This window comes from Oryctolagus cuniculus, chromosome 7 (assembly GCF_051225735.1).
Source record: "Oryctolagus cuniculus isolate XC-2025 breed Fujian yellow rabbit chromosome 7, ASM5122573v1, whole genome shotgun sequence".
Lineage (NCBI taxonomy): Eukaryota > Metazoa > Chordata > Mammalia > Lagomorpha > Leporidae > Oryctolagus > Oryctolagus cuniculus.
The window spans coordinates 150,963,125-150,985,770 of NC_142873.1; the positions used below are offsets into that span (position 1 = coordinate 150,963,125).

The 22,646-nt window shown below is 62.7% G+C and overlaps 2 protein-coding genes across 3 annotated transcripts; one reads left to right on the top strand and one right to left on the bottom strand.

Moving 5' to 3' along the window:
- The first annotated feature begins 1,970 nt into the window (after window positions 1-1,970).
- Window positions 1,971-7,460, top strand: DDOST (dolichyl-diphosphooligosaccharide--protein glycosyltransferase non-catalytic subunit). Of its 2 annotated transcripts, none has more exons than XM_089301401.1 (11): window positions 1,971-2,140; window positions 2,282-2,392; window positions 3,903-3,989; window positions 4,860-4,963; window positions 5,084-5,272; window positions 5,358-5,586; window positions 5,798-5,946; window positions 6,226-6,373; window positions 6,678-6,798; window positions 6,906-7,012; window positions 7,097-7,460. In XM_089301401.1, exons 6-11 carry the CDS (start codon window positions 5,494-5,496, stop codon window positions 7,244-7,246), a joined length of 768 nt encoding a protein of 255 aa, XP_089157527.1. In that variant the 5' UTR covers window positions 1,971-2,140; window positions 2,282-2,392; window positions 3,903-3,989; window positions 4,860-4,963; window positions 5,084-5,272; window positions 5,358-5,493; the 3' UTR covers window positions 7,247-7,460. The 2 variants fall into 2 exon arrangements, with proteins under 2 accessions (XP_089157527.1, XP_008263990.2); XM_008265768.5 differs by having other exon boundaries at window positions 5,084-5,178; window positions 5,493-5,586.
- Window positions 7,461-7,784: 324 nt separating this feature from the next.
- Window positions 7,785-22,618, bottom strand: PINK1 (PTEN induced kinase 1). The gene is made up of 8 exons (XM_008265769.5): window positions 22,156-22,618; window positions 15,304-15,588; window positions 14,446-14,546; window positions 11,823-12,005; window positions 11,364-11,527; window positions 11,086-11,213; window positions 10,611-10,847; window positions 7,785-8,675 (listed from the first exon to the last, which is right to left on the bottom strand). The coding sequence occupies exons 1-8, from the start codon at window positions 22,540-22,542 to the stop codon at window positions 8,415-8,417; spliced, it is 1,746 nt and encodes a 581-aa protein (XP_008263991.3). The 5' UTR covers window positions 22,543-22,618; the 3' UTR covers window positions 7,785-8,414.
- Window positions 22,619-22,646: the final 28 nt, after the last annotated feature.

Genomic DNA, 22,646 nt, shown 5'->3' on the forward strand with positions numbered 1-22,646 from the left:
CGGGAGCGCCCCCTGCCCACCCTGCGGTACACACCCGGGAGCCGCCCCCGCCCGCCCTGCGGTACTCACCCGGGAGCCGCCCCCCGCCCACTCCGCGGTACTCACCCGGGGGCCGCCCCCCTGCCCACCCTGCTGTACTCACCCAGAGCCGCCCCCTGCCCACCCTGCAGTACTCACCCAGGAGCACCCCCTGCCCATCTTGCAGTACTGGGAGCGTCCCCTGTCCACCCTGCGGTACTCACCCGGGAGCCGCCCCCGCCCACCCTGCGGTACTCACCAGGAGCCGCCCCCTGCCCACCCTGCGGTACTCACCCGGGTGCCGTCCCCTGCCCACCCTGCTCACCCAGAGCCGCCCCCAGCCCGCCCTGCGGCCCACCCTGCGGTACTCACCCGGGAGCCGCCCTGTCCACTCTGCGGTACTCACCCGGGAGCCGCCCCCCGCCCGCCCTGCGGTACTCACCGGGAGCCGCCCCCTGCCCGCCCGGCGGTACTCACCGGGAGCCGCCCCCTGCCCTCCCTGCGGTACTCACCCGGGAGCCGCCCCCCGCCCACTCCGCGGTACTCACCCGGGGGCCGCCCCCTGCCCTCCCTGCGGTACTCACCCGGGAGCCGCCTCCTGCCCACCCTGCGGTACTCACCGGGAGCCGCCCCCTGCCCTCCCTGCGGTACTCACCCGGGAGCCGCCCCCCGCCCACTCCCGCCCTGCGGTACTCACCCGGGGGCCGCCCCCTGCCCTCCCTGCGGTACTCACCCGGGAGCCGCCCCCCCGCCCACTCTGCGGTACTCACCGGGAGCCGCCCCCCGCCCGCCCTGCGGAACTCACCCGGAGCCGCCCCCCGCCCGCCCTGCGGAACTCACCCGGGAGCCGCCCCCTGCCCACTGAGTCCCAGGCCCGCCCCTCAGGGAGTATAATCTGAGGGAAGAGGCGTGGCCTTGAGCCTCCTTTCACACGGATCACACAGACGACATGGGGCTAAGCTCTGCCTCCCAGGGCCCGCAAAGCTGCGGGTCCTTGGCGCGCCTCCCTCCTGCCCTATTGCCTATCAATACGGTGGCAGGCCCCAAACCCGCGCGCCTGGGCCTGGGAGCTCTTGGAGGAGGCAGTCCGCAGGGCATACCGGGTCCGGGGGGCGACATCGGGTCTGTGTGGGGAACAAAGCGCCTTAGTGAAGGGGGCTGCCCTGGGTGGGGCTCCACGAGGGGCGCGGGCCCTGGGGAGCGGACGGCGTGCTCTGGAGAGCCAAAGGCAGCGGGTGGGAGCCCGGGCTGTGCGGAGGGAAGCCCAGGACAGGGACCTGCAGGGCCAGCGACGGGGCGGGGCGTGAGGCCTGAGACCCCACCGAACAGTGCACCGGCACAGCGGGTTTGGATTAGACTCGCTCGGCCAGCCCACTACTCATCCAGCCTGGGACACCACGCCGGGCAGGGGCAGGCATCGGCGGCGGCTCCAAGTGCCCCAGTTCCCGATTCATTTCCCGACTCCTTGGGTCCCAGAGATGGTGGTGGCGCCTGGGTTCTAGTCCCGACGCTGCCCTAGAGTAGTGAGGACCACGGAGGTGGTCAGGGTGGCCCCAAAGTCGTTCCGGCACGGTAAGGCCGGGGGCAAAAGCAGTCTAATAAGCAAGCCGCAGGGACCACGGGGTCCTGCCAGCGGGCGGGCTCGGGACCAGGGCAGGAACGAGGGCCACTAGGCCTTGCTGATTGGCTGCGGCTGCAGAGCTGTCTCTCTCGGATTGAGCCTTTTCCGCTGAGGGGCGGGGCCTCGCGCCCCTTCCACCAATAGGCTCCCGAGACTCCATCTTCAACCGGGGCACTTCCGGCGGGCTCTCGGCTCCTTACCGCCAAAGCCGCCGCTCGGGCAGCCCCCGACCCCGCGTAGCCTGATCACTTCCGGGTGGCGCTCCACGGCCGCCCAATCGCCGCTCGCGGCCGTGGAGGGGGCACTTCCGGTGTCCAGGTGCTGGGCTCTTGGGCTGGAGGAGGAACATGGACCCCGGCATCGCGGCCCGAGCTCGGTGGCTCTTGTGGGTGCTGCTGCCCTTGCTTGGCTCGGCCTTCGCCAGCGGCCCCCGCACCTTAGTGCTGCTGGACAACCTCAACCTGCGGGAGACGCACTCGCTTTTTTTCCGAAGCCTGAAAGGTGAGCGCGGGCTCCTAGGGGACGGCGGCTGAGCGCCGGGGGTCGGAAGGGCCGGCCTGGTGGGCCGGGGGCGCGCTGTCGGCGGCAGGGCTTTCCCTCTGCGTCCCGTGTGCCTCAGTTCCCCGCTGGCTTCTCTTCTAGACCGCGGCTTTGAGCTCACTTTCAAGAGCGCCGATGACCCCAGCCTGTCCCTCATTAAGTACGGGGAGTTCCTCTACGACAACCTCGTCATCTTCTCCCCCTCGGTGGAAGGTAAGGGAGCCGGGGGCCGAGGCCCATCGCCAGGCGAGCGCTTTCTTCCGGGTCTTGGTCGTGGCTGGCTCCCGGCATGGGCCGCCGCTCGGCAGGGAGAGGGGAGCGTCCGGTTCGGGCCCGGGCCCGGGCGCCCACGCCCTGGAAGACGCAGCTGAGGACCGTGAGTCCGGTGCGGCCACGCGCGGCGGAAGCCGGGGCCCTGGCGTCCCGCGTGGAGGGGACGGCGCGCGGCCTGGACGTGGCCACTGCAGATCACAGCCTGGGGCGGAGCGGCCCAGCAAGTCCCTGGTCTCCGCTTGGACAGAGCGAGGGTCTGAGCCTCCCCTGAGCTCCTGTCGCTCCCAGCCGCATGTGCCTTTGGAGTTGGAGGCCAGAGTGCTGGGGTGGCTGTGGCCCCAGAGCATCAGTTAGGAAGACCCGGGTGTGCTGGGTTTCTGTTGTGGGTGATCTGCCGTGACAGCGCCATCCCCAGGTTCGCAAGCGGTTTCAGATGCGCATCTCACACAACTAAGTGGGAGTGATGGGGCCTCGGAAGCCGCAGGGGACCCGACGTGGCCTCAGCGCGGGTGACGAGTCTGAGTGAGTGTAGCACTTCCACGGGACCCCACGCGGCCCGCCACATACACAGGCCCACACCCAGGGGCAAAGGGTTCCGAACCCGATGGCATCCGCACTGCCTGTGTTCAGACTTGGACACTGGTCACTGTGCCTACACAAAGCGGCTTTGTGTTCCGGCAGCGGTCGGGCTTAGTGATCTAGAGGAGCAGGAGCACGGGAGGGTGTGGGCGGGCTTGCCCTGCTGCGCCAGGGACAGAAGCATCCCGGGAGTTTGGTCGCCACAGGGTCCTGACTCCTCCCCTTGGGTGCCGAGGGGTGGCTGCATTTCGCCAGCTGCACAACACCGGCCCCAGGGACGACTGCATTTTTTCTTTTTTTATTTGATAGTTACAGACAGGGAGAGACAGAGAGAGGTCTTCCACCTGCTGGTTCACTCCCCAAATGGTCGCAATGGCTGGAAGCTGGGGCTATCTGAAGCCAAGAGCTTCTTCCAGGTCTCCCACGTGGGTGCAGGGGCCCAAGCACTCGGGCCATCTTCCACTGCTCTCCCAGGCCATAGCAGAGAGCTGGATAGGAGAGGAGCAGGCCCAGGACTGGAACTGGTGTCCACATGGGATGCCGGTGCCACAGGCAGAGGCTTAGCCCACTACGCCACAGTGCCGGCCCCAACGATTTTATATGTGACTTGAAGTATGTGCAGCTAAATTGACAAATGGAATTACGTGTTTGGCTAGGAAGTTTGACCAGAATTTAAATCTGAGCCATTATTTGAATCTGCTGTGGATCGGTGGACGCTTGCCCTTTATGGAGTAAAATAGAGAAACCCGCTCTCTATTTGGGCTGCAGGGGGCGCTGCCCTGGGATTGGCTGTGGGTGATCTGGAGTCCCTCAGATTTTAGCCAGCAGAGGGGAAGCCTCCTGGGTCACCGTGTCCGGTGCCTTCTTTCAGATTTCGGAGGCAACATCAACGTGGAGACCATCAGTGCCTTCATTGACGGCGGGGGCAGCGTCCTGGTGGCTGCCAGCTCAGACATTGGTAAGGCTGACCTGGGACATTCCGGTGCTGTCCATCTCCCCAAGGAGTTGGGGGACACCAGGCCAGGGAGTCAGCGACAGAACTGCAGAGTGTTCGACAGCCAGGCCCTGCTCTGCCGTCCTGTGACCCGCGACGGTGGGGTGCGGATCTGTGAGGCCTGGCACCCTCCCAGTGACAGTGGGGTGCGGATCTGTGAGGCCTGGCACCCTCCCAGCGACAGTGGGGTGCGGATCTGTGAGGCCTGGCACCCTCCCAGTGACGGTGGGGTGCGGATCTGTGAGGCCTGGCACCCTCCCAGTGACAGTGGGGTGCAGATCTGTAAAGGCTGGGGACCCTCCCAGCTGGGCTCTTCCCTCTGGAAAGAGTGGCCAGTCGGGTGAGGCTAATTGGACAGCACCAAAGCACTGGACAGATTTCTGTTTCCTCAGATTTCCAAGGCACCCACAAGTAGAGAGCGGTGTCAGGAGCCCCACGTACCGGCCACTCTGCTGCGGCAGTGAACAGCCTGGCCAGGCTGTCCATTTGCTAAAAACCAGCCGATTTCTAAAAATCTCTACTCCTAATGGGTGCCCAGGTGGGTGTCTCGGTGGAGTGACAGCACGGAGCAGAGGAGGCAGGGGCCCAGCTCCCCGGGTGAGGGCGCTGCGTTCCTGGGGAGGGGCTTTTCGCGCGGAGCCAACTCTGCGTGTTGGAGGAGGGCAAGGGCGCGGTGGTGGTTGGGTCAGTTCAGATGCTGTCCCCGGGGCCCCCCAGGGCCAAGCCCTGCCTGATGCAGCTCAGGCTTCAGGGCCGGCCAGCGGAGGGTGCCCTGAGGAAGCAGGACAGGTGGCCCCGCGTGGGCTCAGCCAGGCACCTGTGGGGTCTGTGCAGGTGACCCGCTTCGAGAGCTGGGCAGTGAGTGCGGGATTGAGTTTGATGAGGAGAAAACAGCCGTCATCGACCACCACAACTACGACGTCTCGGACCTCGGCCAGGTAAGTTTCAGGCACGCACAGCAAAGCTCGGCTTAGCCCAGAAACCAAGAGGGAGCCAGGAGGCCTCCCTGGCGCGGGACAACCTTTTCCTGAGCCCCGTCTGACCTCTGACCTCTGCAGCACACACTCATCGTGGCCGACACCGAGAACCTGCTGAAGGCCCCGACCATTGTGGGGAAGGCGTCCCTGAATCCCATCCTTTTCCGAGGAGTTGGGTGAGTGAGCGGACACAGCCGGAGCTTTCAGTTTTGGGAGCCAGGCCACAGCTGGGGTTCTTTGGGGGCACCCCTGGCCCCGGAGGATACAGAGGTCGATGTCTGATCCCGGGTCAGGCCCTGTAGCTGCTGCAGAGTTGGGTTCTTTGGGGGCACCCCTGGCCCCAGAGGATACAGAGGAGGTCGGTGTCTGATCCCGGGTCAGGCCCCGTAGCTGCTGCAGCGTCGCCTGTGGAGAAGGGTGGCCTGGGGGGAGGGGGGCCCTTGGGAGCCAGGTCCTGGGTCCCCGTCAGGCTGCTGTCCTTCCCCCACAGGATGGTGGCCGACCCCGACAACCCTCTGGTGTTGGACATCCTGACGGGCTCCTCTACCTCCTACTCCTTCTTCCCGGATAAACCCATCACCCAGGTGAGGGCCTTGGCAGCCCTGCGGCCTGCGGCCTCTAGGCCCAATGGCGGGCTTTCTGTCTGAAAACAGGTGCAAGGTGGCAGCGTGGGTGGGGGCACAGCGGCCGGACCTCAGGGTCCTCCCCGGGTGCCATCTGCTGTCCCGCCCTAGGGCCTGACGGCTTTGCCCTCTCCCTGGCGCCGCGGGGCTGACGGCCCGGTTCTGTTGCCAGTACCCGCACGCCGTGGGGAAGAACACCCTCCTCATCGCTGGGCTCCAGGCCAGGAACAATGCCCGCGTCATCTTCAGCGGCTCCCTCGACTTCTTCAGCGACGCCTTCTTCAACTCAGCCGTGCAGAAGGCCACGCCTGGTGCCCAGAGGTGGGGGCTGGGCTGGGGGCGTGGCCTGCAGGGTCTGGGGGCGGTACTGAGTATCTTCAGGGGCTTGCAGATGGCTTGATGATGTCACTACTGGTATCGTTGCTCCAGACTGTTGTGGTAATGACCCATCCCGGCCCTCGCCACGTTCCCTTTAGAAAGCTTACTGCAGGTAACAGCCGGAGCAGCGCCACCCACACGTCACGCTGTTCTCCGTCCCCTCCGACTGGTGGCACAGGAGACGCCGGCCGTGGTGCCCGAGCCTCTCCTTTCCCTCCGCAGGTATCCACAGACGGGCAACTACGAGCTGGCCGTGGCCCTGTCCCGCTGGGTGTTCAAGGAGGAGGGCGTCCTCCGCGTGGGGCCCGTGTCCCATCATCGAGTGGGCGAGACCTCTCCCCCCAACGCCTACACCGTGACTGACCTGGTGGTAAGAGCCCCAAGGCCTGGCTGGGGTGCTTCTGCTCAGCTCAGACGTGTTCCTTGAACCCTCTGAGCAGGGCCCGAGGGGCCTGACTAAGGATGGTGACCTCTGCCCCTGGGGTCAGTCGAGGTGCAGAGCCTGGCCCTGGGAGCTGAGTGGCTTGGGTCAACTTCAGTGGCACACGGACTAAGGGACCTGGGCCTGTGGCCAGCACGGATGTGGGGTGGGTGGTGGGCAGGGCCTCAGGCTCAGCCCTGTGTGCAGTCGCTGCGGCTGACCCACCTCCCCCCCGCCCCCACCCCCGCCCCAGGAGTACAGCATTGTCATCGAGCAGCTCTCGAATGGCAGGTGGGTCCCCTTCGACGGCGATGACATCCAGCTGGAGTTCGTCCGCATTGATCCTTTCGTGAGGACCTTCCTGAAGAGGAAAGGTGGGTGCGGGGGAGGCGGTGTGCTGCGGCCCGCGACGCGCGCTCACGCAGCCCGCGACACGTGCTCTGGACACGCCTTCGGCTATTTGTGCCGGCTCTTTCCCCAGGTGGCAAATACAGCGTCCAGTTCAAGTTGCCCGACGTCTACGGCGTGTTCCAGTTTAAAGTGGATTACAACCGGCTGGGCTACACGCACCTGTACTCGTCCACGCAGGTAGGCCATGGGCCCGTGTTGGGCCTGCGCGGGCCGCGCTCGGGCCTCCCGGCGGCCGGGGCCTGGCACGCTGTCCCGTTGCAGGTGTCGGTGCGGCCGCTGCAGCACACGCAGTACGAGCGCTTCATCCCCTCGGCCTATCCCTACTACGCCAGCGCCTTCTCCATGATGGTGGGGCTCTTCATCTTCAGCGTGGTCTTCTTGCACATGAAGGAGAAGGAGAAGTCAGACTGACGGGCCTCGGCCTGGGACTCCTGGCAGCGTGCACGTGGGGTTTGTCGGGGTGGGGTTTTTATTTTTTAAGCCGTGGGAAGCGCACGGCCTTACCTCAGCGGGAGATGGGGGTGGGGGCAGGGAATTGTTTCAGTGTGGTTCTCCAGCCTGCGCTACCGGGTGACACCCTGCAGGCGTGGGCGCTTGTCGCAAATAAAAGGAGAGCTGCCCCCGAGCCAGCGGCCCGTGCTGTCCCTGTCGCCAGCGGCTGCATTCCGGAGTCTGGTTTCTCACTGCTGCCCGAGACGGAGCTCTGCTCCTCAGCCACGACATGGCCACGTCCTGGCTTTGCAAGGGCGGATACACGGCCGGGGTGCTGACCGCTGAGATACAAAATCGAGCGGCAGCTTGCCTGGCTGACCTTGACGTCCACCTTGCTTTAGGCAATAGCTGTGTTCCCAGAAAACACATAAATCGCAGTCTTCCCCGGTGACCTTGCCCTGCGAAGTCTTCTCACATCAGGGTGTAAGAACGGAAGCAACATGCAGTCCAGCCGCACTCGTTTCTGCAGTTGTAACTGCATTTAATGTTGCACTGTAGGGCACCAGCACGCCTAGAACACCAGAGCTAACTCCCACGGCGTTTCTCCCTGCCGCTGCGCAGGATTCATGCGGTAGCAGGAGGAGCAATGCGCTCTCCAACACACCGGGCTGTTGACACAGACTGCGGGCGTGGTCCACCCGACCCCCAGCCCCTGCAGGCCTCCCACCGAATACACTGCCTCATGCAAGTGTGCGCCTCTGCCCAGGTGGCCTGTGTGGGTGAGGCCAGTGTCACAGCCGCACTGGCCAGGACAGCTGCTGCCTTCGGTGTGGACCCTCCGCAGCCTGGCTGCGCCCTGCTGTTCACCTGTGTGTTTGTTCGTCTGACCCTCTGTGGAAAGCTGACCACACCCTCGTTTAGAGCAGTGTCTAGTTTTGTTAGCCAGAACCAAGGTGCACACGGCTCACAGTGCCCGTTCCGAGTCACACAGCTGGGGTGAGGCCACTCTCTGAACATGGCCTCCCCAGTGGCTGCCCAGCCCCCTGCCATCCATCTCCGACCCCCTCCCCGCTCACACAGGAGCCCACCCTCAGCATGCACAGACCTGCACCACACAGATGCTGCCAGGCTCCCTGGTCGTCCCCAGCTATGCGCAGAGCTGCCCCGGGGCCGCCCTCCATGCGCGGAGCAGCAGGGCCGCTTGGCAGAGCGCCTCACACTCCAGGCTGGCCAGAAAGAGCACCTTCATCTTCGTCTCCACACAGCTCCTCCCGGCCAGCATGGCGGCGGCTGACTGCTGGAGGAGCCAGCCCACCACCCGGTCCAGCTGCAGGTTCTTCAGCGCCAGGATCTGCTCCCCCCACAGGCTTAGGTGCAGCACGTTGGCGGCAACTCGGGCGGACGGCCTCTGCGACAGGAAGGGAAACTGAGGCTCGGGAGCCCGAAGCTGCCCAGCCCTACCCTCTCCCCGCTGACAGATCCTGGCTGCTGTCCCTCCATGTGTGCAGCACGGGGTGGGGGGGGGGGTAGCACACGTGTGTGTGGCCTCACCACTCCAGGTGGGGCTGTTAACTATTAAACCTTCACCGACACCTCCCCTGGGCCGTGAGCGGTTGGTGGCAGGCGTCCCTCGGCTGTGCACCAGGCTGGCCCCAGCTCAGACTTGACTGTATTCCGTCAATGTTGATTTCACAACGTCCAGATCTGCTCTGCAGTGTCCCCGTCTGATTAGGTCTGGCTGCTTCCATCAGCCACGAGTCCCATTGTCAAGCATTTCTGAAAACTGCATCCTTTTCCCCCTTAGTGACTTCAAAAAAGACCTGTCTGGGGGCCGGCGAAGTGGCACAGCAGGTTAAGCTGCTGCCTGCCAACGCCAGCATCTCAGGAGCGCTGGTTTGGGTCCCAGCCGCTCCACTGCTGACCCAGCTCCCTGCCCGAGTGCTGGGAAGCAGCAGCAGGTGGCCCAAGAACTTGCCACCCACATGGGAGACCCACACGGAGTTCCAGGCTCCTGCTGTGGCCCGGCCCAGCCCCGGCCATTGTGGCCACTTGGGGGAGTGAACCAGTGGAAGGAAGATCTGTCTTGGCTCTCAGTGCCTCTCTCTTGTGTTTATTTACTTGAAAGCAGAGTGACAGAGAGGAGAGAGCACACCCACACACACGAGTGACTGATCCGTCTGCTGATTCAGTCCTCAAATGCTCACAGTAGCCAGGCATAGGCCAGGCCAAAGCTGGGAGCCTAGGCCCACGGCTGGGTCTCCCATGTGGGTGGCAGGGACCCGAGTAGCCAGGCCATCATCTGCTGCCCCCGGATGCGTTACAGGGAGCTGTCAGGCGCAGAGAAGCCTGGACTGACACCAAGCACTCGACGCGGGAGGCGGACACTGCCCACTGTGTCACAACACCTGCCCCAGTGACAAGGCAATTAAAGCCAAGAAAAGAACTGTTAGAATTCCAGAACTCTGGGGGCCGTGCTGCAGGGTAGCAGGTAAAGCCCCAGGCTGTGACACTGGCACCAAATGGGCACAGGTTTGAGTCCCGGCTGCTCCACTTCCAACCCTGCTAATGGCCTGGGCAAGCAGTGGAAGATAGCGCGAGTGCTTGGGCCGCTGCAGCCACATGGGAGGCCTGGAAGCAGCTCCTGGCTCCTGGCTGTGGCCTGGCCCAGTGCTGGTTGTTGGCGGTCATCTGGGGAGTGAATCAGCAGGTGGAAGATCTCCCTTTCTTTAACTTTCAAATAGATAAATCTTTTTTTTTTTTTTTTGACAGGCAGAGTGGACAGTGAGAGAGAGAGACAGAGAGAAAGGTCTTCCTTTGCCGTTGGTTCACCCTCCAATGGCCGCCGCGGCCGGCGCGCTGCGGCCGGCGCACCGCGCTGATCCGATGGCAGGAGCCAGGAGCCAGGTGCTTTTCCTGGTCTCCCATGGGGTGCAGGGCCCAAGCACCTGGGCCATCCTCCACTGCACTCCCTGGCCACAGCAGAGGGCTGGCCTGGAAGAGGGGCAACCGGGACAGAATCCGGCGCCCCGACCGGGACTAGAACCCGGTGTGCCGGCGCCGCTAGGCGGAGGATTAGCCTAGTGAGCCGCGGCGCCGGCCTCAAATAGATAAATCTTAAAAAGGATTTGAGAACTCTACTGATTTAGTGGCTTGCCCTCCCCCTCCCCCCGCCTCCGCCCCCCGGCCCCCCCCCCAATGAAATCTTCCAGCTCTCTGTATGGGGCCTTTGTATGAGAGGGAATCTGTGCGTCCCTGCGGTGCTGGGCCAAACCCCTCCTTTGGCCCGGGGTGTGAATGCAGCTGCTGTCCATACAGCCCCCCAGGAGCCTGGGTGCAGCCTCACCTTGGCTGGCTCTCGCTGGAGCAGGGACTTCACCAGCTGCCTGGCGTCCGGGGGCACCGACGGAGGGAGGGCAGGCAGCTGGGCCTCCTGGTAACTGCGGCTCTCGAGGCGGGCCCTGCCCTGGCCGTAAAAGGGGTTGGCGAGCCCGAAGATCTCGTAGGCAATCGCGCCCACTGCCCAGGCGTCGGCCTTGCTGTAGTCAATCACCGTCCTGGGGCCAGGACAGGCCGTGGACACCTGATCAGAAAGCAGGAGCCGAGTCGTGCTGCGGGCAGGTCCCCCGGCCCCTGGGAAGGAGCTGAGTGAGCTGCGGCTCAGCCCGGAAGAACTGGCTCGGGGCAGGTTAAAGCAAAGGGAAGGCGCCTGTGCCAGCTCACGGCTCAGAGGTGGGAGTGTGGGGTAAGCCCCAGGGCTCGGGTCTCGCCCGGTCACTCGGTGGGAACCGGTGACGCCGAGGGCACACGGCGGGACTCACCTCCGGAGCCATCAGGCAGCCGTTGCCGCCCCGATCCACGTACCAGCTGGTGAACGGCAGCTGCAGGCCGACGTGCTCGTCAGCCAGACAGCAGCCGAAGTCGGTGATCACCAGCCAGGGACAGCCGTCTAGGAAGACAAAGTGGGCAGAGGTCAGTGACTGGCGTGCCCCGCCCCCCGCCCTGTGTTGGCGAGGCCTCGATGGGTGTCTGTTCCCCAGAGGGCTGAACAGGGGGGCCCCGGGGGCTCCCCATGCCTGCAGATCCCCGCTGCGCCCACCTGCGTCCAGCTCCACGAGGATGTTGTCAGACTTCAGGTCTCTGTGTGCGATGCCCTGCTGCACCAGGTGAGCCACGCCCTCCAGCAACTGCAGGGTCATCACCGTGGCCAGGCGGGGGCTCGGGGTGTTCACGCGAAGGTACTGGCGCAGGGTGCAGGGGTAGCTGGTGCCGAGGGCACATCACCGTTAGGCTCCGCCTCCCCTCTTCCCCTTCCCCGAGCTGTCCTTCTGTCCCTTAGGATGTTGGGCTCACGCGGTCACTGAGAAGCCCATTACAGCATCGCTGGGCGGGACAGAGGGTGAGGGGGGGAAGGCCAGCCACAGAGCAGGGACAGTCACCCAGGAGCTTTCTTCCATGACGGCCACCCCAAAGGGAACAGCTCCCCAGGCAGCCCTGTCCCTCTGCACGGCCGTCCTCCCGCAGGGGCGCCCTGGGGCCTGCCGGGCCCGCCACTCACTTCTTCATGACGAGGAACAGCGTCCGTCCGTGGCCCAGGCCCTCAGGGTGGAGGCGTGGGGGCAGCACGTCAGGGTAGTCGACCAGGGCCCCCGGCAGCAGTGGTACAGACGAGGTGAAGGCGCGGAAAACCCGGATGATGTTGGGGTGAGGGGCCAGCCACTTGGGACGTCCCTTGGATTTTCTGTTGGGCCGAGTGGCCAGGACCAGACAGGACAGAAAGAAAGGAAACAGCCTGAGGCCACGGCAAGCTCCGGCACTCCATCCACTACTCCTCCATCAAACATTTTTGTAGATTTAGTACCCGCCACGACGGTGGGGAACACACGGTGATGTCCAGGCCACCCTGCGGCCCCCTGCCCACTGCCCGGCTCTGCTTCCCAGGGCAGAACACAGTGGGCAAGAGGCCTGGAATCAGACTGCCTGGTGTGGATTCCAGGTCTGCCCCCTGAGCCAGCCCTTGGCCAGCTGGTACACTGAGGCCGCTGAGGGGTGTCAAGTGCCTAGGGTCACCTGTTAGCTGTCACGCAGCACAGACAAGGTGCTAGCAGGCCGGGGAGTCCCCGCCCAGGCGACCGTGGTGCAGCAGGGGAGGGCCCCACTGACTTCACTGTGCAATGGTTAAGGCAGGGACCTGGCCTGAGCTGACCTATTCCAGGCTCCAGCGCCGCCTCTGTGGGAGGACTGGCGGGCACAGATGCACTTAGCAGCAGGGATGTCAGCTGCCTGCCTGCCACTCCTGCTCCAGGAAGCCCAGCTGACATCCTGGCCGAGACCCAGGGGCTGCCTGCCGGGCACCAGCCCCCAGGACGGGTGCCTGCTCCAAGGGCAATGGGTCTACAGTAACATGGGAGTCGGTGGGGGGTGCGGCCACGCACGTGCTAAGCTGCTGCGTCAGGAGCCGTCCGTCCTGGGGCAGCTTGGCGGAGTGGAGGGGTAAGTGCAGACGGATGACGGAGAAGCAGGAGGTGCACCTCGCGGGGGGCTCCTAGGAGGTGCAGGCAGGGGACACTCCCGGGGGCTTGTGGGGCAGAGCTGCTCCCGCCACAGCCGTCCTGCACTCCATGGATATGCGCCTATGGCACAGCCGGACGGCAGCGAATCTACAAAGACGTCTGATTTATGACTAAATGGTGGGGGGCTGGCTGTGGCGTAGCAGATAAAGCTGCAGCCTGCTGGCGTCCATATGGGCGCCAGTTCGAGACCCAGCTGCTCCACTTCTGATCTAACTCTCTGCTATGGCTCCTGGCTTCAGACTGGCGCAGCTCTGGCTGTTGTAGCCATCTGGGGAGTGAACAATCGGACAGAAGATCTCTCTCTCTCTCTCTGCCTTTCTGTAACTCTGCCTTTCAAATAAATAAATAAATATTAAAAAAAAGACTACATGGTGGGTTGGCATTGTAGCACAGTGGGCAAAGCCACCACCTGTGACGCTGGCATCCCATGTGGGTGCCAGTTCAAGTCCTGGCTGCTCCATTTCCGATCCAGCTCTCTGCTAATGTGCCAGGGAAAGTAGTGGAAGATGGCCCAAGTGCTTGGGTCCCTACTCTTGTGGGAGACCCAGAGGGGGCTCCTGGCTTCGCTCCGGCCCAGTGCTGGCCATGGCAGCCGTCTGGGGAATGAACCAGCAGATGGAAGACTCTCTGACTCCCCCCTTCTCTGCAACTCTGTGAAAATCAATCTGGGGGGGGGGCTGGATGACGATTCATGCTGTGAAATGACAGAGGGGCGTCAGGCAGGTGACATCACAGCAGTGAGGATTCACGTCCGCCCTGGGCAGCTGTTTCCTGCACAGAGGGCTGGGGAGGGGAGGGCGGCAGCACCACGCTCCTGGGGCCCAGCAGGGACTCAGCCACCCGGGACTCTTCCAGGCCACAGGGCTTCTCCATGCCTATCCCCACACGTCGCTGTCTTCCTGCGCCTGACGGGACTGAGATGGGAAAGCCAACCCTCCACTCTGTCACCAGCACCGCAGCTGTCCCGCGGCTCCCTGGGGGGCGCCGCTGACCCAGCCGGCATTTGCAGAGCCGGCCTGGCCTGCAGGCTGCCGTGCACCGTCCAATCAGCTCTTCCCTCAGCTGAGAACACCCTCCACAGGGAGCACGCGCTCCCTCCGCGTGGCCTGGCCCTGCAGGGAGCGTACGGCCTACCGGGCACCTGGGCAGACGCTGCCCTGGCACTGCCAACACTGGCTCTGCTCTGCGCTGCGCTGGCCGGGCTCTGCCCACACGCAGGACTCTGGCACGACACAGCACTCTGGTGCCGGCAGCGCAGGGAGCTGCTGGTGCAACGGGCCCCGAGCGGGCGTAGCCACTAGGTGGCGCTGCACACCGCTTAGGAGGAGTCTGGGGCCTCGTCCACTTCCCCCGCGTTTGGAACTGGGCATTTGCGAGTGGCCTTTCTCCCCTGCTCTGATGTGAATTCGCCATCTGCATCAGCTGGGGCCACGTGATCTGAAATCTTTGCCAAGCTAAATTCTCCCCCGACTGAAAACCCGCCTGATCAAATGATTCGGGAAACATTTGTTGCTGTGTCACATCTGGCATCGCGCTGAGTGCGGGGACCCAGGCGATGACTTGGCTCTCAAAGAACTCAGCTGGCCAGGTGGGGGGGGGGGCGCTCACCTGTGCGTGACCGCTCCGTACTCCCCGGCCAGGGCCACTCGGCTGGCTGGGACGAGCTCCTGGCTCATGGTCCTGAAGATGGCCTCGCTGGAGGAGCCGGCCTGCAGCGGCAGCAGGAAAGACCAGGGTTACACAGACGCGGCCGCGTGCCTGGGGCCAGCTCTGACCTTCAGGCGGAGGAGGCAACGCTGTGAGGTGGGAAGCCAAGCCTCCACACTCCCGGTCCCAAGGCCCGCATCCCAGCCAGAAACTGCACGCGCCGGTATGGAGCGCGGGGCGGGGGCCGGGCCGCTCTCTGCCTCCGCCGTGGGTGCGTGTTCTGAGCAGGGGCGTGCCAGGGGTGGATTAATTCTCTAAACCCAACCTCGACGGGTGGGGAAAGATTCCTCTAACAGACAGACCCACGCTCATGTCGGGGAAAGTATTCTACTTGCCAGGGCCTTCCGAGAGCTGAGAGCGGGGCTGACAGGCGAGGCCTCCAGCTGGGGGTGGGGGTGGGGCGGGGGGGCCGGCTCCTCGCCAGCATGGTGGTGGTTCCAAGCAACGGCCGGCCAGACGTGAGCCCACCGATGGGTCTGGAAGCCACTGGTGCGGGCACTCGCTCCTGCGTGGCCCACAGACCCACTGCACTGGCACCCCCCAGGAGCTGGCTCCAGAGGCAGGACCCGAGGCCCCCCCCTGAGCTGCTCAGTCCCAGGTGGCTGCGGACAGGTTACAGGGAGCTCTGGACCCCGGGAGAGATGGCGAGGGGGCGGGGCCACACGTTCCCTAGCTCCCGCCCGGAGGACCCTCCCCAGGGCCCACCAAGACCCCGCGCTGTGGGCGACGCCGACTCAGCAGAGGAAGGGCCGCCCTTACCGAGATGTTCCACATCATCTTGATGGCCAAGGGAAAGGCAGGGGTGGCGGGAGCGTGCGCCTCCTGGGCTCCTGCTGCCGCGGGATCCGGGCCGCTCCCCGGGCGCCGGGCACCCTGTGCCACCTCCAGGCGCACAGGCAAGGCGGGCATGGCGGCTTCGTAGACGGCGGCGCTGCAGCCCTTGCCGATGGGCTGCCCGATCAGGTACTCCTCCAGCTGGAAGCCCTGCCGGCGCCTGGCGGCCAGCGGGTCGGCCTCCAGCCTGCTTCTCTGGGTGAAGATGGCCTGCGAGGGAGAGAGCGCTCCGTGAGCCAGGGAGCCGGGAAGGGAAGGAAGAGAGCCGGCGGGGAGAGGTGTTCCGAGGCAGGGGCCTCACACCCACAGTCCCAGAGTCCATAAAAACCCAACCGCACCGGGCCTGACTGCTCCCCGGGGCTCGGGCCACTCTGCCTGAGCACATTTTCACGTCCTTTCCCTGCACCGCGATGACAGGCACAGCCCAGTGTGGCGGGGGCGAGGTCAGGACGTCTGAGTCCCGGGGACACATGGTCCTCTGCTGCCCCCACCCCGGCAGTCCTGCAGCCGCCTGACTGTGCAGCCGGCTCCCCACAGGGCCCTGGCCCTGGCCCCGCGGCAGGCAAGCAGATGAGACCAGGCGCGCCCCGGAGCAGTCACTCAGCCCTGCCTGGCTGTTGCTGCCTCTCGGGCCTCTGGTGGGTCACCCGGTTCAGTACAGGTTCTGCCAGGGGCAGGTGGCTGCTGGGCCCTGCGTGGTGCTAAGGAAACAGCCTATCCCCGAAACGCTGGGCTCGCCTCCGCGTCAGACTCAGGGCCGTCACCTCACCCGCCCAGGCGCTGCTTCCTCTCGGAGAGTCTCATATGCCGATCCCTCCCGACTCTCATCAGTCACCATGGGCACGAGGGCGCACCCACCTTTGTAGCCGGGCACCCATCTCCAGGCCTCCCATGCTTACGCCTTCACGGTTTCTGAACCAGACTGATCTGTGCTGCTCTCCCGTGTCCCTGTGCCATCCACACCTGCTGCCAGGTTCTCCGACACCTATCCTGGTGCCGTGCCAGGCTGCCTTGCGTGGTGGTGGCACTGGTCCCGCGCAGCCCCTCTCTGCACCAGTGCTCACGCCGTCCTCTGAGCCCACTTCTACAGCCTTCCTCTGCCTGGCTCACCAGAGTCACAAATTCACTCTATAAGCTAACATACTTAGCACTGTAACTTTGAACGTTTTAATAAAATTCAAGTCTATCTTCCCTTTCCTAGTCGTTTACAAATGAATAGGAAGCAGTATTTTTTAAAAAGATTCATTTATTTATTTGAAAGGCAGAGTTACAGAGAGGCAGAGGCAGAGCGAGAGCGAGAGCAAGAGAGAGAGAAAGATGTCTTCCATCTGCTGGTTCACTCCCCAGGTGGCCGCAATGGCTGGAGCTGCACCGATCTGAAGCCAGGAGACAGGAGCTTCTTCTGGGCCTCCCACATGGGAGCAGGAGCGCAAGGCCTTGGGCCATCTTTCACTGCTTTCCCAGGCCACAGCAGAGAGCCGGATCAGAAATGGAGCAGCCTGGACTAGAACCGGTGCCCATATGGGATGCTGGCACTGCCGGCCCCAAGCAGTATTTTGTGGAGCAATTCTGTACCAACTACGGCTTTGAAAAGGAGGCATATTTTTAAGCTTTTTTTTTTTAAAGCACTATTCGGGGCCGGCACTATGATGTAGTAGGTTAAGCCTCCGCCTGCAGCACCGGCATCCCATATGGGCGCCAGTTTATGTCCCAGCTGCTCCTCCTCTGATCCAGCTCCTGTATGGGCTGGGAAAGCAGTGGAGGATGGCCCACGTCCCTGGGCCCCTGCATCCGCATGGGAGACCCAGAAGGAGCTCCTGGCTCCTGGCTTTGGATCAGCCCAGCTGCGGCTATTGCGGCCATCCAGGGAGTGAACCAGTGGATGGAAGACCTTTCTCTCTGTCTCTCCCTCTGTCTGTAACTCTACCTCTGAAAGAAAGATATAAAATCTTAAAAAAAAAAAAAAAGTACTATTTACTTTTTTTTTTTTTTTTACATTTTTTACTTACTTGAGAAACAGAGTGAGAGTAAGTGAAAATGCTCCCATCCTCTGGTTCACTCCCAAATGTTCTGCCGGGGCTGGGCCAGGGCTGAAGCCAGGTGCTCAATCCAGGCCTCTTGTGTGGGTGGCAGGAGACCAATCACTGGGCCATCACCTGCCGCCCCCCAGGTCTGCGCCAGCAGGAAGCCAGAGTCAGGGTCACAGCTGGTACCCACTGCACACTCCGAGACACGGCTGTCTTACCTGCGGGGCCAAATGCCCACTCCTGTTTTTCTTTAAACTTTTTTCTTTGAAATAATTAATAGACTCAAAGGCAGTGACAAAAACAACCACAACCCAGTCCAAAGTGTTTCTGTACCCTTTGCCCGGCTTCCGATGGTGACAGCTCACGTAGCAGAAGCACAGTATCGAAACCAGCAAGAGTTTACTCCGTCATCACCTTCTTAAGATTGATTGATTGACTTACTTGAAAGGCAGTGAGAGAGAGAGAGAGAGAGAGAGAAATATCAACTGATCTTCCATCTACTGGTTCGTACCCCAAATGGCTCCAACAGCCGGGGCTGGGCTGGCTCAAAGCCACGAGTCTGGAACTCCACCTGGGTTTCCTGAGTGGGTGCAGGTGCACGAGCAAGGAGCTGGATCAGAAGTGGAGCAGGGCCAGCACTTGGCACAGTAGGTTAATCTCCTCTGCCTGTAGCGCTGACATCCCATATGGGCACTGGTTCAAGTCCCAGCTGCTCCTCTTCTGCTCCAGCTCTCTGCTATGGCCTGGGAAAGCAGTGGAAGATGGCCCGAGTGCTTGGGCCGCTGCACCCATGTGGGAGACCCAGAAGAAGCTCTTGACTCCTGGCTTCGGAATGGCCAGCTCCAGCCGTTGCGGTCATTTGGGGAGTGAACCAGCAGATGGAAGACCTTTCTCTCTCTCTTCTGTCTGTAACTCTACCTCTCACATAAATAATAAATAAAATCTTTAAAAAAAAAAAGTAAAGCAGCCAAGATTCAAACTGGCACTCATTTGGCATGCCGGCATTGCACGTGGCTGCCTAACTGGCTATGCCACAACGCCAGCCCGTCACTTTTTTTAGCCTGCACTGCGTGTGTGTGTGTGTGTGTGTGTGTGTCCCAAAGCAACTGTACCCCATGTACAGATTCCTGCCACCACCACCCGTCAGGATGTAGAACTGCTCCATGGACGGGGGAGGGGCCCTTCACACTGCTCTCAGCCTGTCCCGGGCCCCCTGAGCTGCCCTCCCTCTCCACACTTCCGGCCTGGAGGGAACGTATGGGCATGGACCCTCTGGTGTGTAAGCCCTTGGGACGTTTCTCACTGAGAATAACGCCCTCGAGGCTCAGTGAGGCGGTCACCCGGATCCACAGCTGCTTCCTCGTCTTCACGGCTCAGAGTATTTCATTATGGACGCACCGCTTGTGTGGCATCCCCGCGTCAGGGCCATCCGGGTTGTTCCGGCATTTCGGCTTTATGAATCGAGCTTTCAGGGCATTTCATCGTGCAGTGAACTTCAGAGCTGCCACGTGAGCCATCTTGAAGGGTCCAGCCCACAGCGCTAAGCTCGTTCACCCTGTTGTGCACCTCCATCCATCTCCTGAACTTAGTTGGCCTTGCAAGATGGAGACTCTGCCCCGTGAACAGGAACTGCCCAGTGCCCTCCGCAGCGCCCGGGAACCAGCCTTGCCCTTTCTGTCTCTGTGCCCGATGCTCTGGGGACCTCCAGGAGTGGAATCGCCGCTTACTGCCCGCAGCTCATCTCCAAGTTCATCCTTGTAGGGCAAGGTCAGCATTCCCTCCCTTTTCCAAGATTTATTTATCTGAATGGCAGAGTTACATGGAGGGAGGGACAGAGAGAGAGGTCTTCCATCTGCTGGTTCACTCCCCAAATGGCCGCAGTAGCCAGAGCTGGGCAGATCCGAAGCCAGGAGCCAGGAGCCTCTTCTGGGTCTCCCACGTGGGTGCAGGGGCCCAAGCACTTGGGCCGTTTTCCACTGTTTTCCCAGGCGCATTAGCAGGAAGCTGGGTCAGAAGTGGAGCAGCCGGGACGTGAACCGGCGCCCATGTGGGATGCCAGCACAGCACTGCCGCAGCACTTCCTCCCTTGTCAAGGCGGAATAACACCCCACACAGGGCACGCTCTGTGTGTCCACTCATCCAGTGACGGGCACGCGGGCGGCTTCTGCCTTTGGACCACATCAACAGTGGTGCTGCCGTGAGCAAGGGTTCCTGTCCCGGCTTCCATGTCTTCCGGCACACCCTCAGAAGCCAAGTGAGGAGCCAGGCTTGATTCTCCTTTAATCTTCTGAGGAACCACCAGAGTTTTCCAGCGCAGCTGACTGTGTACAGTCTTTGCAGGAACATGTTGTTGTCCCCCTGGGTAAATGCCCAAGACTGCAGCAACGGGTTGTAAGGTAGATCCATGTTCACTCTGACAGTAAACTGCCAAGTTCTTCTCCATTGTCCATGCCCATCCGCAATGGCCGAGCAATCCGCTGTCTCTGTATCCTCACTGCCCAGCAGTTGGTATTTTCGCTGGCTTTAATTTGGGCTCTTCTGTTACCTGTGCACTTTTTCAATGGCCACTGGTGCCGCCCACCTTCGCACACACCAACTCATCGTCTGACTCGCCCCCTGGACAAGCTCGTGCCGTTTACCTATCTTACATCCGAGTTTTGACTTTTTTCTTTTTCTTTTTAAGATTTATTTATTTGAAAGTCAGAGTTACACAGAGAGAGGAGAGGTGAGAGAGAGAGAGAAAGGTCTTCCATCTGATGATTCACTCCCCAGTTGGCCGCAATGGCTGGAGCTGCGCCAATTTGAAACCAGGCACTTCTTCCAGGTCTCCCACGTGGGTGCAGGGGCCCAAGGACTCGGGCCATCCTCCACTGCTTTCCCAGGCCACAGCAGAGAGCTGGATTGGAAGTGGAGCAGCCGGGTCTTGAACTGGCGCCTATATGGGATGCTCTTCAGGCCAGGGTGTTAACCTGCTGTGCCACAGCGCCGGCCCCTGACTTTTTTATTTTCAAGATTCATTTTATTTACTTGAAAGAGTTACAGAGAGAAAGAGAGGGAGAGACAGAGATCTTCTATCCATTGGTTCATTCCCCAAATGGCTGTAATGGTCAGGGCTGGGTCAGACCGAAACCAGTTCTTCTTCCTGGGCCAGGAAGCAGGGAGCTGGATCAGAGGAGCAGCTTGGACTTGAAGCAGAGCCCATATGGGATGCCGGCGCTGCAGGCGGAGGCTCAACCTTGTATGTCACAGCGCCGGGCCCTCTTTTTCCTTTTTTTAAACACAGCTCCATCTAAAGGCAGCAGCCACTATTCTATCCCCGAGCGGCGCCAGGTGGAACTTTAGCACTAGAATGGCAACATCCGCTGATCCTGTTCAAAAGAAATCCAACCCCTGAATTCTGTGATAGGAACAAATGGTAACTAAGTAGAGACTTTAAAACACAGGAGGGTGGGCCGGAGCCCGCCGGCACACCGGGTTCTAGTCCTGGTCGGGGCGCCGGATTCTGTCCCGGTTGCCCCTCTTCCAGGCCAGCTCTCTGCTGTGGCCCGGGAGTGCAGTGGAGGATGGCCCAAGTACTTGGGCCCTGCACCCTATGGGAGACCAGGAGAAGCACCTGGCTCCTGCCTTCGGATCAGCGCGGTGCGCTGGCTGCAGCGGCCATTGGAGGGTGAACCAACGGCAAAGGAAGACCTTTCTCTCTCTCTCTCTCACTGTCCACTCTGCCTGTCAAACACACACACACACACACACACACACACACACACACAGGAGGGGAAAGTGTGAGCTCAGGAGAAGGAACTGAAGCTTGGGAGGCGGGGTCCCTCAGACCACCAAGTCCCTTCAGTTTCAGGCAAGATTTGCCAAGGTTTCCATCAGCGGCTGCCTGTGGCAGAAGACAAGGACAGGGGCTGGGGACGAGGCTGATGTCACCTGTCACCCAGACTGCCCGGGGCGCAAAGACCAGACGCTATGGCGATGAGGAATCAGGACTGGAAACCAGGAGACAGCGAGACCCCGACTGGTCCTCGGCCCACCCGCTGTCACCGTCTGCTTCCACCTGCAGGACACAGGGGCTGCACCAACGCAAGGAGTGGTTCCGAAGCCCGTGAGAAATCGCACCTCCCTGGAAAAGGGAATTCTGCCAGCAGAGGGCCTGGGGGGCATGCGGCAAGACTGACACGTGCACCTGCCGTGAGCCAAGGCCTTAAAATAAACCGCTCTAAACACGCGGCTCACTGGCTGGGTTGGCAGGAGAAGCGGCTGGCTCCGCACAGGTTACCTAGAACGTCGGAGCTGAGCGGCTAAACGGGGCAGCCTGGGTCTCGGCGAAGGACACAGGCTTCAGGCACGGTCCTGCAGTGGCTGTGTGACCTTGGGTAAGTCACACTACCTGAGCGCTTTCTCCTCCATAGACTGGGGACCACACCTACCTCCAGGGATAGGAATGCTATGATTTAGCGATCGTCGAATTTTAGAAAACTGGAACCACAACAGGGAAACAGTAAAAGAAGTGGGCGGTACTGGCCCCATATTAGGTGAAATAAACGAGAACCGTCAGCCCCCGCCCCGCCTTGCTCCGCAGCTCAGGGCCACGCCCCAGGCCACGCCCACACCCCATGCCCGCACCGCCCACGGGCTCAGGCTCCGCCCCCAGGACCGCCCCCACTCCAGTCCCACCGCCGCTGGCTCCAGGCCCGCGCCCAGACGGCCCCGCTCTTGTCGTGCGGGGGCCCGGCTCCAGCGCGCTCACCTGGATCTCCCGGCAGGCCGCGGCGGCCCGTCGGCTCTCCGCCTGCTTCTCCTCGATGAGGCCCAGGCCCAGCCCGAAGGCCAGAAAGACCGCCCGGCCGCGAGGGCCCGCGCCGCCCCGAGCCCGCATCGCGAACTGCCGCTGGAGCCGCGCCGCCAGCCCGGCCACCGACTGGCGGAAGAAGCGGTAGCGGTCGGGGAGCCCCAAGCCGCCCCCGCGCCGCTGCACGCCAGGCACCGCGTCCCGGCCCGGGCGCTCTACGCGGCCCCAGCCCGCCGCCGGGCCGGGGCGCCCCCAGCTGCAGGCCGGACCAGGCTTGGCTGTGAAGCGCAGGAGCAGCGCCCGGCCCAGCTGCAGGCCCCGGCCCAGTGCCTGTCGCAGCGCCATGGCGGCGCCGCGGCCCGGCCCCGGGTCCCGGCAAACAACAAACTTGGGGGCGGTGTCTCTGCGCAAGCGCAGCCGCCGGGGGGCGGCTCCGGGGGCGGGGCTGG